Source organism: Mustela nigripes, chromosome 13, assembly GCF_022355385.1.
Source record: "Mustela nigripes isolate SB6536 chromosome 13, MUSNIG.SB6536, whole genome shotgun sequence".
NCBI lineage: Eukaryota > Metazoa > Chordata > Mammalia > Carnivora > Mustelidae > Mustela > Mustela nigripes.
This window is the reverse complement of record NC_081569.1, coordinates 112465413-112479074: the sequence shown is the minus strand read 5'-3', so window position 1 is coordinate 112479074 and position 13662 is coordinate 112465413. Positions and strand designations below refer to the sequence as shown.

Here is a 13662-nt window from a genome sequence, read left to right as displayed (position 1 = left end):
AATACCTACCCTTTCCCTTCCCCCATCATCATGTTAACAAGTTCCAGTGCATTTCTAAATGCTTTTTACAGGTGACCAGGTGGCTCAATCTTAAGGTTAAGCATTCAACTCTTGATTTTGGCTTTGGTCATGATCTCAGGATCATGAGATACAGCCCCATGCCACATCGTCCTTGTGCTAGATGTGGTATCTGCTTAAGATTCTTTCTCTCCCTCTCCCCCTCCTTCTCCGTACCCCCATCAGCTCACATGTACTTGTGCTAAAAAAAATTGTAAAAAAAAAAAAAAAAAAGTCCTTTTTAGAGATGATTAAGTACTACTAGCCCCATCAGGGGAGAGTTGGGCTGTTTATTCTAAGCAGAGGGAATGACCTCTAAATATATGAATAGAGGACTTAGCACTTAAAACTTGTCTCTCTTTTCTAGAAGAGAAGAAGAAGCTGATCAGAGATTTTGATGAAAAGCAACAAGAAGCAAATGAAACGGTGAGTACAGGGAACAAAGCCTTACTTCTTCTATCTGGAATTAGTCTTTTCTAGAAGTAATGCTTATTACCTGATCACAGATTAACTGTTCCTGTCTATTGATCTTGATTTTGATTATTTCTTACTAAATGAGGCCATTGGTGACGTACGTGATGAGGGAATTTGACAAACAGAAATGGATAAAGCTTGTATACTCTCTTAAAATGAGTCTTTGATGATATGAGTTAGTAAGGGCATTCTCAAACCTTTACCTGGGTGGTCTTCTAAAATTTCATTTAGGGGCACCTGGGTGCCTCAGTCTTCTAAGCGTGGTTTCATCTGGGTTCATGATCTCATGGGCCATGGGATTGGACTGTATCAGTCTCTGTACTCAGCAGGGAGTCTGCTTTAAAATTCTCTCCCTCTGCTCCCCCCACATGCACACACTCTAGAATGAATAAATAAATCTTTTAAAAAAAAATTGTGGGGACGCCTGGGTGGCTCAGTTGGTTAAGCAGCTGCCTTTGGCTCAAGTCATGATCCCAGCGTCCTGGGATTGAGTCCCACATCGGGCTTCTTGCTTGGCAGGGAGCCTGCTTCTCCCTCTGCCTCTGTCTGCCTGTGCTTGCTCTCGCTTCTCTATGACAAATAAATAAAATCTTAAAAAAAAAAAAAAATTGTGGGTCCCTGGGTGGTTCAGTCAGTCAAGCATCAGCCTTTGTCTCATGGTATCAGGGTCCTGGGATTGAGCCCTGTGCAGGGCTCCCTGCTCAGCGGGGAGTCATCTTCTCCCTCTGCACCATCCCCATCTCTCTCTCAGATAAATACAATCTTTAAAAAAAATAAAAAATAAAATTTCATTTAAAAATCTGGCCATTGGGGCACCTGGGTAGCTTAGCTGGGTATCCAACTCTTGATTTCAGGTCAGTTATGATCTTAGAGTCATGGCATCAAGTCCCAGTTGTCTCGTGCTGGGCATGGAGCCTGCTTGGGATTGTCTCTTTCCCAGTGGCCCTCTCTGACATTCCCCCCTGCTTACTCTTTCTCTCTCAAAAATAAAAAGCTGGCCATTAAAATCAGTTATTCTTGGGGCACCTGGGTGGCTCAGTGGATTAAAGCCTCTGCCTTTGGTTCAGGTCATGATCTCAGGGTCCTGGGATTGAGCCCCACGCCAGGCTTTCCGCTCAGCAGGGAGCCTGCTTCCCTTTTTCTCTCTCTATGCCTGCCTCTCTGCCTACTTGTGATCTCTGTCTGTCAAATAAATAAATAAAATAATAGAATAAAATCAGTTATTCTTCTTGTTAAACTTAACTAAATCACCAAAAAAATGTACCTCAGAAGTGGTTGTAGCCACATTCCCTTTTGTTTTAAAAGACATCTGTAAAGACATTAGCAAAATTAACCAATCCAACTCTGGTCATCCCAAGCAGATGAAAATAATTTATGGCCTCTTGTGAACATGTGTGGGTGTTACATTTTACTTACCCAATAAAATAGGAATCTGATTTGGACCATTGGTTATCCACATGGAGACAAATGACTAGTTTTCAGAAAGAAGAGGGAAAAAGAATGCCAGACCCCCTATCATTTGTAGTATAGTAGACTTCAAAGTGCTTCATGATAGCACTTGAACCATAACAAACAAATTGGTATACTGAAAAGGGAATTTGGAGATTTGTGGAATCTTGAGCAGATTTCTTCAATTCTTACATATGAAATAGAAGTAGTAAGTATCTCCTACCTTATTGAGGACAGGGGAAAGATTAAATGCGGATTAAATAAGATAATGTATATAAAAATATATAATAGGAAGTAAGATCCTTGTTTTTTTCACTCATTCATCACATACTTTCTGAATGCCTGTTCTCTGCATGCTAGGCACTATGCCAAGCACTCAGAGAAAAGAGGTCGACATGTCACGTGTGATCCCTGCCTTCGTGGAACACAGGGTTGAATACTTATTTGCAGTTGTCCGTGGTTCTGTTAGTCCGAACTAGGCATAAGCCCAGATGAGGGAGAAAAGTACCCAGCCCATCTATTCTCTACTTTCTCCCTTCCTAGCTGGCAGAGATGGAAGAGGAACTACGTTATGCACCCCTCTCTTTCCGTAACCCTATGATGTCTAAACTCCGAACCTACCGGAAGGACCTTGCCAAACTCCATCGGGAAGTGAGAAGCACCCCTTTGACAGCCACACCTGGGGGCCGAGGAGACATGAAATATGGCTCATACGCTGTAGAGAATGAGCACTTGGTAAGCTTCAATTGTTTTTTTCCCCTTAAGGGCCTGTGGCACAAAGATTAGTCATGTTGTATAGTCTTGTTCTTCCCACCTGTTTCCTGCATCCAACTCCCCTTTGTCTCTTGGGTAACCATCTCTACTCTATTTAATGCAGATCTTTCCAATCCATGCTTATTTAGATTTCTTAGTATATTTTAATGTACTAGTACTTGGTACTTAGTGGAAGAATACAAGTGTTTCCTATTCTTAGTATCCGGATTTTGTATTCTGCCCCATTGATCCAGTTTTTCACTTACACTCCAAAAATTCAGTTAGGTTTTTAATTTATCCGGAGTATTGTTACAGATTAACCCTAGCTGTCCTTTACATTATATCAAGATGGCCCAAGACCAGAGACCTAGTAGAGAAGGCAGGAAGCTTCTCAGGCGGGTGCTAAGAGCTCACTTAGTTGTAATGGAAAGTAAGCCATAGTGCCTTTCTAGACTCCACTGTTCTGATTTATAAAATTAGATGGACAGAATTGAAAATCTATATTTTGAAACTATCTAGAGAAGCTTGATAAAGGAATACAAGTTTACAAAGATTATATGTGATGTGTTGCATTTGGAATTAACACTCCACTGCACAAAGTATAAATGGCCTGGCAAGTGGTTTGGCAAATAGTGTGGGAGAGAGGTGGATGGGGCCCCACTACTACAGACTGCACATATGTAGAAAGGCTAATAGCGCAGCGTTAAACAATTGTTTCATGATGCATCCTGATTGTGATTATGAAGACATTCAGATGATACTGGTCTGATATTACTTATGTCAAAACTAGAGGGAATGATAGAAACTCTTCAGAATTCAGTTGTGAAGAGAGACTGGGAAATGGCAGTCAGATGAAGCTTGTTAAAGTAAGATGAGAGGTATAATGTGACTTTGGGTGTTTGTTACCAAAAATCAACAGTAACCCCCAAAAAGGGGAGATAAAAACCAAACAATAATTTGCTTTAGAATTACTAGTTTCAGAAATTATAAAGACAATTTAGATATACATACGACTCTCATGGCATTATTGTTCCAAACCTGAGGTTGATTTATATGATCTTACTACTCTTCAGTCTAATTAGTTAAAAATCCCCATCTTTTACTTGAAAAAAAAAAAAAAATCCTTATTCCTGCTTCTTTTAAGCTAAAGTTAACTGGGGTTTATTTCAGTGTCATGCAGTGGTTCTGTCGTCCACTGATGTGTATGCCAAATATGAAAAGACTAGTTACTTATCTGAAAACTCAGTATTTTGGTTTTTTGATGGTGGTATCTAGTGCGAGGAGTCACCTGTTTAGTAATAGGCCCTGTGAACCAACCCCTTTGTGAATGTGTAAGTGCTTTGAATAGTGAAGAACTTACCCATTTGTCAGTGGTCAATTCTGACTGACAAGGGCTACTTCTGTCATCTTGCCTGCTGTGCTTGGGATTATAGGTGAAGTAAAACTTTGGCAGGGATTTAGAAAATTAGGGCACTTGGGAAATGAGGGCGGCTTATGGACCCAGATCCTCCTTCCCTGAGAGCAGTCACCATTGTGGCAACTTCAGAGTTTTGTTTTGTTTGGTCTGAGGTGAAATTCTTTTTGGGTTTCCAAGACTGTAATTGCTTAAGTGTCTTCCAAAATGCAGTAGTGTTTCAGACTTCTAAGTGAATTCTGTATGTGCTGCATATGAATAGCTTATTCATGGTCACTCAATCCTCAGTACTGGTCAGGTGGAAATCTTCAGTGAATTAATCTAGTTCTAGGCTGTGGAGTTAAGTTGGTTGGTTTGTTGCTCTGTCAACAGTTACAGGCTGTATGCATATTCGAATAGCTCCTGCACCCCAAACTTGGGCCACTGCCTCTCAGTTGTTGTTGGTCCACAAGTCAGTTCGAATTCATCACCGATTCAGGGAAAGTGCTTTTCTTCCCTCACATTTAAGTATAACAAGCAGTGGCATGGGAGGTATGTGATCTTGTATTGGATTCTAATAATCTTATAGTTAGCATTTTAAAGTCTTAAAAGTAATGAAAATCACTGCATGCACTATATCCCCTCTTACATCAGAAGGGTCACAAGGAATGTGCTGGTAAATGAATTTAACATTTCTCTTCCTTTCCGGTTCCTGTCAGAACCGGTTACAGTCTCAAAGGGCATTGCTTCTACAAGGCACAGACAGCCTGAACCGGGCCACACAGAGCATTGAGCGTTCTCATCGGATTGCCACAGAGACTGACCAGATTGGCTCAGAAATCATAGAAGAGCTGGGGGAACAACGTGAACAGTTGGAACGTACTAAGAATAGGGTAAGTCTGAGCAGATAGGGGAAAGTAGGTGGGCCCTTTTTTTCCTGATGCCTTGCCACTGTTAGAAGCTATAGTAGTTCAGAATTCAGGGTCAGGACCTCTTAGATGCTTACACTTTTCTCAGCTGAGAGATTTATCTTAAAAATAATTTTACCCCTTGGATTTAGAGGTCACTGGAGGCCAAAAAAAGACTGAAGAAACCCAGTTTCTGCATTTATGGAAGATTGTCAACTCTTAAGATTGTAGCCACTCTGTCCTTCAATTCCTAGATTACCAACCTGAGATTTTTCTCATATTAATCTATCTATAATGGGATATTATCCTGTTCTTGTGAAAGCACCATCCACTTAAACAATCCTAGTTTTTTTGTCCTTTAGATTCAAGGCTATTTTCCACATGTCATAAAATAGTACTGCTGACAGTTTAGAGGTTCAGTCCTGGACTATAACTCTATTGTTACCCAAGGTAAGCTAGATCGCTGTGGGAAGAAAACGGGAAATAACTATATCAAGGCCTCTGAAAAACATCTCCTTCCTCCCTTTCCATACACCTGCATAGGAATTTAAAAAAATAGTACAACTTGCCAATAGAATGTTATATTCTTAACATTATGAAGCCAATACAAATTAAAGAACAGATACTATTGGCAAGACTTGGATGACTTCCTCCATGTGGGAATTGGAGAAGATCTCCTCATATATCCTAAGAGTTGCAGTTCTCCATTCTTAATCAGAATGATGCCTTTGCCTCCTCAGTAAAAATTCACAACCACTGAATTCAAGGTATACTGTAGAGAAGGCATCTTGTTTACCGACTAGGTGGTTTTAACACATCAGATGGATTGGTTGAATTTAAAAAGGCAAGGAACAAGCTGAGCGATCAGCTTACTTATGGCCACTGGGGAATGGAACAGATGGCAGATGGCATCTGTTGAAATATCCCCCAGCAATCTAGATATTAACAGGCAACCAAAAGGAAGTAATTTTTTAAAAAGCTTTTAGAAGAATGATCCCTTTCACAATTCAATGTATCTGTAAAAGGGGTAAAGAAAAAAGAACCAGATCCCAAAAGTGGAAATCCACCAGCCTGCAAAAACAAAACCTCAAGAAGCTCCCCTGGAGTTTGGCTGATGAAATTCAAATCTGAAGTTTCCTCACAGTTACCGACGGAGGTACACTTGAAGCCTTTTTCTGTTTTGAGTAGCTAAGGTGAAGAATCAGTTTGGTCCCAGGAGTTCCCCAAGGTAACCTTTGAGTTACCTTGAGGTATAATAATTGAGATATAATAATTCCTAAGATATATAGAGATATAATAATACCTAAGCCTACTTACTGAGTACTCGAGTACCTTGTCCTTTCCAATTTTTCTACATATATATTCAGAGGCCATCATTCAAATTGGTTTGATGGAATTTTTCACACACACCCTTTAATGCCCACGGTCAGTTTAGGAACCTTCAAGTTCTACAGTATATACTTTAGCAGGGGGAAATAATTGCTATTTTCTCTTCCCAGCTGGTAAACACAAGTGAAAACTTGAGCAAAAGTCGAAAGATTCTTCGTTCAATGTCCAGAAAGTAAGTTTGTTTTCTTTTTTTTAATATTTTATTTGACAGAGAGGGAACATGACAGTGAGAGAGGGAACACAAGCAGGGGGAGTTGGAGAGGGGGGAAGCAGGTTCCCTGCTGATCAGAGAGCCCGATGTGGGCCTCAAACCCAGGACCCTGGGATCATGACCTGAGCTGAATGAAGATGCTTAATGACGGAGCCACCCAGGCGCCCCCAGAAAGTAATTTTAAAAATAGAGTTAAGAGGGGCGCCTGGGTGGCTCAGTCAGTTAGGCTAAGCATCTGCCTTCGGCTCAGGTCATGATCCCAGGGTCCTGGGATGGAGCCCCAGGGATGGGATGGAGCTGAGCAGGGGGTCTGCTTCACCCTTTCCCTCTGCTCCTTTAAAAAATAAAAAAGTATATGCTGCTCTGACTTGAGTAGTGAGAAATTTGTCCACTTTTAATCCCAGCTTATATTTTTCAGAGCACATGGGACTCATGGAGTTTTATAGTCCTTGAAGTATATTTGTATAAACTTGGTTAGAAAAAAACTTTTTACTGCTACTGCTTACTACTTGCTTTTGGCTCTGCTTGTCCTTCATGGTAGTCAGCCTCTTCCTTATCAGGGAGTTCTGTCCTGTTAGCAAAAAGTCAACTTTTAAAAAACAAAAACAAAAAAACCCTAAAATGGGTAGTTAGTATACACAAAACTATATCTAAGCCATGGAATTAGTAAGAGTGAGATTTTCCTAAACAATGGTAAATGCCTTGTCAAACAAAAGGAAACCTTCAATTTAGAGTTAACATGAGAACCAGAGATGACATTCTTTGTTAACAAAAGAGTAAATTTTTGAAGCTTTTATACTACCTTTATAAAGATGTTCATTTGGGTTGATGGAGGAAGAATAGTTAGCAGTATTGTATTTCTGCTTTTTTGAAATATGATTCAACCTGATTTCCAAAATATTTTTCAGGGCACTCCATTGGTTGAGCGTGCAACTCTTGATCTTGGGATTGTGAGTTTGGGCCCCATAATGGGTGTGGAGCCCACTTAAAAAAAAAAAAAAAAAAAAAAAAAAACTTTTCTGGAAGGAGCTATTTATAAAAATATATATTAAATATGAAAAAGTGAGATTTTTAATTTAAGTAATCTCTAGATCCTGTGTGGGGTTTGAACTCATGACCCCAAGATCAAGAGTTGCATCCTCTTCCAACTGAGCCAGCCAGGTACCCCTAGAAAACCCGTTTTTAAATTGAGGAATTAACTACTATTTGAACATATTTTAAAATGAAGAATCCATTTTTATGTGTTGGTATCTGTTATCATCTGTTATCCCAATCATCAGTATTTCTGTGAGGTAGTGTTACCCTTTTTTTTTTTTTTTAAGATTTTATTTATTTGATAGAGAGCACAAGTAGGCAGAGAGAGAGGAGGAAGCAGGCTCCCCACTGAGCAGAGAGCCCGATGCAGGGCTCAATCCCAGGACCCTGGGATCATGACCCGAGCCGAAGGCAGAGGCTTTAACCCACTGAGCCACCCAGGCGCCCCGAGGTAGTGTTACCCTTAAGTTAAACTGAAAAAAGCTTTCAAGTTGGCACTTACCAGCTAAAGAACTGCTAAGTGGCTATGTGATTAAAAAAAAAAAAAAAAAAATTCAGTGTGCCTCACAGTATATCCAGCAGCCCTGGCTACAGCGTCAAACCTCTAAGTATTATGAAGAGAAAGAAATAAGGTCATCCACATTTCTGACTGTTCCTACTTTGCTTCTCTTTGTAGAGTGACAACCAACAAGCTGCTACTTTCCATTGTCATCATACTGGAGCTGGCCATCCTAGGGGGCCTGGTGTACTACAAATTCTTTCACAAGCACTGAACTTCCTAGAGGGAAGGGTTTGTGGACCAGAACTTTGACCCTGTGATTGAATGGTGTTAAAGATGGGGAATAAGCATAGTGCTGCTCTGAGGTAATGGTTCGAGGATGCCCTGTGTAGCCAGACCGTGGGAGGTGGGAGGGAAAACAAAAAACCGCATAACTGTGAAGGAACAGCAACAAGACCAGTATGATATACCAACGTAATAAATGCTGTTTATGACGTCTTTAAATTTACATAGTATTCCAACATATTAATACTCTGTGAACTGCAAAAAGAAAAAACAAACTTACAGTAGTAGTATTGGTCACCAAAATGGAGGGGGAAAGGAAACTTTACAGTTGTAAGAATGCACAGATGTTCTCATTAAGGCAGTATTGACCCAGGTGACCATTTAGTATGTCTCCTCAAATGCCTCATAATTCTGGAATGTCTTTCCTGACAAACATGTCAGGACACAAAATTTCCTAAATTCTCACACGTTCTTCCCTTTCTGATTCATCTGGTGAACTGGGAGTAGGAAGTTGGTCATAGACAATGTGCCCTCCCTCTCTTGTCTGACCAAAACTTGAAGCAATCACATCCACTGCCAGGCTAGCTGTAGCCTTGGCCTCTTCCTCTGAAGCCGCCAACTGAGGATTGACTTCAACAAGATCCAGTGCTGACAGCAACCCTGAAAGAACAAAATATGACAGAACCTCAGAAGCTACCCTAGCTGCTACTTTCAGGGTAGTAGAGGGTCATCCCACTAGACAGAACAAGCCAAAGTAAAAAGTCATTTTCTACTATTAAAATTACACACTGTCAGGAAGCCTTATACCTACCTCGTCTTGGGCAGGAAGTTCAAACACTGTATACTAGAGTAAGATTACAATTTATCATCCCTGTTCAACCAACTTAATAGGCATAGCTGTCACGCTGTCTGGATAAGGAAAGAGCTTGTGGGGAAGAGGTAGACAAGGATTTTCCCACCTACATGGGAAAATGTGTGCCATGTCCAGTATTACTAGGAACCTTCCAGATGTCCGTCTATAGCTGTATGAAGAGATCATCTTCCCTCTTTTGAGCCATCCCATTTTTGAACTCCTTACTCTCTTAAGGCACCCCACATGCCCTAGGTGTAGTCATTAGTGCATCTCGTGGTCTTTTTTTTTTTTTTTTAAAGATTTTATTTATTTATTTGACAGAGATCACAAGTAGGCAGAGAAGCAGGCAGAGGGACAGGAGGAAGCAGGCTCCCTGCTGAGCAGAGCACCCGACGCGGGGCTCAATCCCAGGACCCTGGGATCATGACCTGAGCCGAAGGCAGAGGCTTTAACCCACTGAGCCACCCAGGCGCCCCTGCATCTCTTAGTCTTATCCCTGCAGGTCTGAGCTGTCCCATCATAGTGACCCAATATCTTGCACTTAGTCAAGGGAAGACTTGGCCATACTTTAATTTGAACTTACTGCCTTCTGTGAGGGGTTAAGAACTTACACTAAAGGGTTTGAGAAGGGAAGAACCTATCTAGACCTGCCTTCTACTTCATACCCCTAACACACAAGCCTACTTCTCTGAGGTATTTAACTTTTTAGTTGGTTATTCTGGATAAAGTTAATCTACCTCTTCAAGTCATCTGAACTAGTTTGGAGAATACATGTATGCAAATATTTATGGTAGCTGTCATGCCTAGAAACACGGGCGTATAGATCTGTTTAGCATGCAGTCTTATTAGGAGTGCATAGTCCAAGCATGTCACTGCAGCATTTCCACTGTGCGAACATCTGGGTGTTTGATGATCTGTGTGTCTCATTTCAGCTAAACCTGAATTGAAATAATCAAGAATGTTTGAGCTATTAAAAAGCTATTACCCATGTTCTCCAGACTATTGTCACCCTCTAATTTAAGCAAAATGCTTTATGTAGCTAGTTAACAATGTTATGATAGTCTTTTGGAATAGAAATAATGTAGCAGGGGAGGGAGCGATGAGGTATAACCACTACCCCACCTAACTCCTAGAGATTACTAAACCCTGCTCTAAGTAGGGTCATTGGGAACCAAAATGGAGGATTGAACACACAGGTTCAGTGGCCACTAACGGAAGGACAACTGATAACATCTAAGATTGTGGGTCTGAAAATACGACTATCTTACCACTATCAGACCTGATAAACCAAAGCATTCTTTTCTTCCTTTAGTGTCTGAGGTTCCAGTAGGCTCCAGAGAGAACATTTCTCAATTTCCCTATGTATCCCAACCACTCAAGGGTTTCCCATAGCACTAGACCTTTCACGGTGGGCTCTCCGCTGTTTAGACCCCAATTTCGTGAAATGGTATTGAAGTATCATGTGGTAGTTGTTTAATTTTTGCAAGGAGAGGTCATTTAAAGTAACCTTCATGGAACTAGAAACTTTCTGACGGAAATGGAAACTGCAAACTAGGATGAATGGGGTTACAGTAACCTGTGTAGCCAACTCAGTAATCTTTGCTGCCATTCATCTTTAGTATCCCCATATTAAAACTCCTATCAAACATTAAAGCTCCTATCAAAGCTCTAGTATAAGGCGTATCCTTTATGAAGGGACCCAAGATACTGTCCAGCTTTGAAATATCTTTAAGAGAAGGTTTAACTCCCCATTCTCAACTCCCAAGGGAACTAACTCATTTTAATGTTAGGGTAAGCCTCTTGGCCTTGCCTTTTAAACTGAGTCTGCCTTTAGTTCAGATGCGAAGAACTACATCGGTTTGGCAAGTTATTCTTGTATTTAATAAGTATTTAAGTAGACAATTTTTTATTCAGTACTTCTTATATTTTGATATGAGTCAGGTCCATAAATGCCTTCAAATGACTATCCTTTATTAGCCTGACCATGGGGTTTTTTTTTTTTTTTTTAAGATTTTATTTATTTGACAGAGAGAGATCACAAGTAGGCAGAGGCAGGCAGAGAGAGAGGAAGTGAAGCAGGCTCCCCACCAAGGAAAGAGCCCGATGTGGGACTCGATCCCAGGACTCCGGGATCATGACCTGAGCTGAAAGCAGAGGCTTTAAACCACTGAGCCACCCAGGTGCCCCTGACCATGGGGTTTTTAAAGAAGTTTAAACAAAACAGTATCTGTAATGATTTGAAATAGTAGAAGAAGCCCTCCAGAATGCAAAAGGCATCAGCGTATTTACTCACACAGTTAGCAGGTTGATCCCTTCTTACCTGTATTGTGTATTTCCTCAGTAATGTACATGCCTTCTCGGTAGGTCAGTCCTCCAGCAACAGGGGTTCCTGTGGCTGGAGCCAGGGTAGGGTCAAAGGCATCAATATCAAAACTCAGATGGATTGGCCTTTGTCTTCTTGAGGGGAAGATAAGAACAGTCATTTGGGTGTGCTTGGACATTGATCCTTTCTATAGTTGCAACTCCTTGATTTTGCTGCTGTTAGTCCTGGTACTTTGCTAATACACATGTCTAGGTTTTCTACTCTTGGAAATTACTATGTATTACCATATTTGCTTCCTACACACCACCTCATAATTTTGCCATTTGTTCTTTGTGCCTCGGACTGACTCTAGTTTGTATTTCTGACTTACCCTAGGCATTAGAGCCTTTCGCATTAACAGTTCTTCACTTCCCCATGAGACTGGGCTCTGACAGAATCTGACTCACGTTAGACTGACGTAGGTTACAGTTGCTCTTACTCTCTTCATGTAACAATAGCTGAATGGAATTGATTTGGTGTCTGCAATCTTATCTTCCAGTTTTATCTTCAGTTTAGCACAGGTATCCTAAAGTAGAAACTAGCAACTGACACTTACATTGTAGATAACTAAATTTCTTACAGCTTAGGAAATGACATACTACTAGGTAGCAATTACATTAATCACTTGAACATAAAGTCTCAGCACTGAGAACATGCTCTTAAAACTAACCTTTGACAATTCACAGACCCATACCCCTGGGGCTAATAATACATTATACATTCATTAAAAATTTTTTTAAAAACTAGCCTTTGATTGGCATTTATCTGTCATCTTTCTATATTACCAAGATTTGCTCAATATAAAACTTTCAGATGAATCAACAGTGAGCGTAGGAAGAAGGGGGCAGTTGTGAATGCTTCCCATCTCAAAAGATGGGCATTAAAAATGGAGCTAAAAAATTCATGAGACACAGAGGAGGAGACCAGTGACTTCAAGGAAACCCCATCTCAACCCCAGAGGAAGAATAGGACCTATGTTTCATAATCTCCAAATTATTTGAGTGTTTTCTGTGTGTACATATTTTGCTTTTATTTTAAAAGAAACGCTGCTGTCCTTAAGAGATAGGCTAAAATGTGCTGCTCACTGGGAGTTTGCCCTCTTTCCTTCGGGACTTTTCCCTTTGTGAGTAGACATCCATTATAAGTTACTTACTTGCCAATTAGCAGATCAAATGTCTGTTCCATGACCTTCTGAATACCAAGTCGATCTATGTCTCTCATGGAAAAATACTGGATATCATAATTCTTTAAAATAAAACTGTGTGAGAGATAAAGGAGTCCTGAGTTTAGTGTATGTGCTTCCAAAGCAAGCACAGGAGTCCTTAGTTTAAAGAACATTTTTAATCAAGTATATTGGGGTGGGGGGGGGTCTGTCCTGTTAGTGACCGCTAAGAGATTAAGGCAAGGAACACCCTGTCAAAAACATAAATGGCTGGGATAGACCCAAAGCTTAACCCCAGTGTATCAACTTACTGTTCAGGAGGGTCCACATCTCTTAGACCAATATACACAATACTTGGGGAAGAGATACAAGGTTTGATCCAGGAAAATCCTGGGAGTTGTGGTACCTGTCAAAAGAGGAATGGACAGGATTCATCAAGGATTCTTGGACTCACCAAGATAATCACTGTATGTTTCCCAATATATGCCATCTGCTTTCTCCTCCTACCTACAGGACATGCTTAAAGCAACACCAGACTCACCTGATCTGGGAAAGAGAACTTACAAAAGTGGAAATGACTCAGAAGGCAGCTGAAGAACAGATTTCTCAGAATAAAAAAAAAAATTCTCCTAAGGTGGCCACGGTTTCTCATTAACTTAACCTAAATAGCAGGAACACTGCTGATTAGCCCTTTTCCACCCCTTTGTACATTACTGAATTGTTTACAGATTGGTTCTTGAAACACAATCTGGTTGCCATTTTAATTTGTCTACAGCCAAAACACAAATTCTGCCTAATGAATAACTTTTTGTACTATCCTGGTTTAACTTGG

General features: G+C 40.6%; 2 protein-coding genes across 3 annotated transcripts in view; one reads left to right on the top strand and one right to left on the bottom strand.

Moving 5' to 3' along the window:
* The window catches only part of VTI1B (vesicle transport through interaction with t-SNAREs 1B), a 29779-nt gene extending 21103 nt beyond the window's left edge, over nt 1-8676 (top strand). Inside the window, exons 2-6 of the mRNA XM_059373460.1 lie at nt 425-483; nt 2524-2715; nt 4846-5019; nt 6534-6595; nt 8346-8676. Coding sequence (XP_059229443.1) covers nt 425-483; nt 2524-2715; nt 4846-5019; nt 6534-6595; nt 8346-8442 — 584 coding nt within the window. The 3' untranslated portion in view covers nt 8443-8676. The remainder of the gene's footprint in view (nt 1-424; nt 484-2523; nt 2716-4845; nt 5020-6533; nt 6596-8345) is intronic.
* Nucleotides 8636-13662, bottom strand: part of ARG2 (arginase 2) — a 32279-nt gene continuing 27252 nt past the window's right edge. The window contains exons 5-8 of one of the 2 annotated variants that reach the window (XM_059373458.1): nt 13142-13236; nt 12822-12926; nt 11627-11763; nt 8636-9113 (exon numbers count right to left, since the gene is read on the bottom strand). In XM_059373458.1, coding sequence (XP_059229441.1) covers nt 8908-9113; nt 11627-11763; nt 12822-12926; nt 13142-13236 — 543 coding nt within the window. In that variant the 3' untranslated portion in view covers nt 8636-8907. The remainder of the gene's footprint in view (nt 9114-11626; nt 11764-12821; nt 12927-13141; nt 13237-13662) is intronic. The other variant, XM_059373459.1, reaches the window with a different exon arrangement.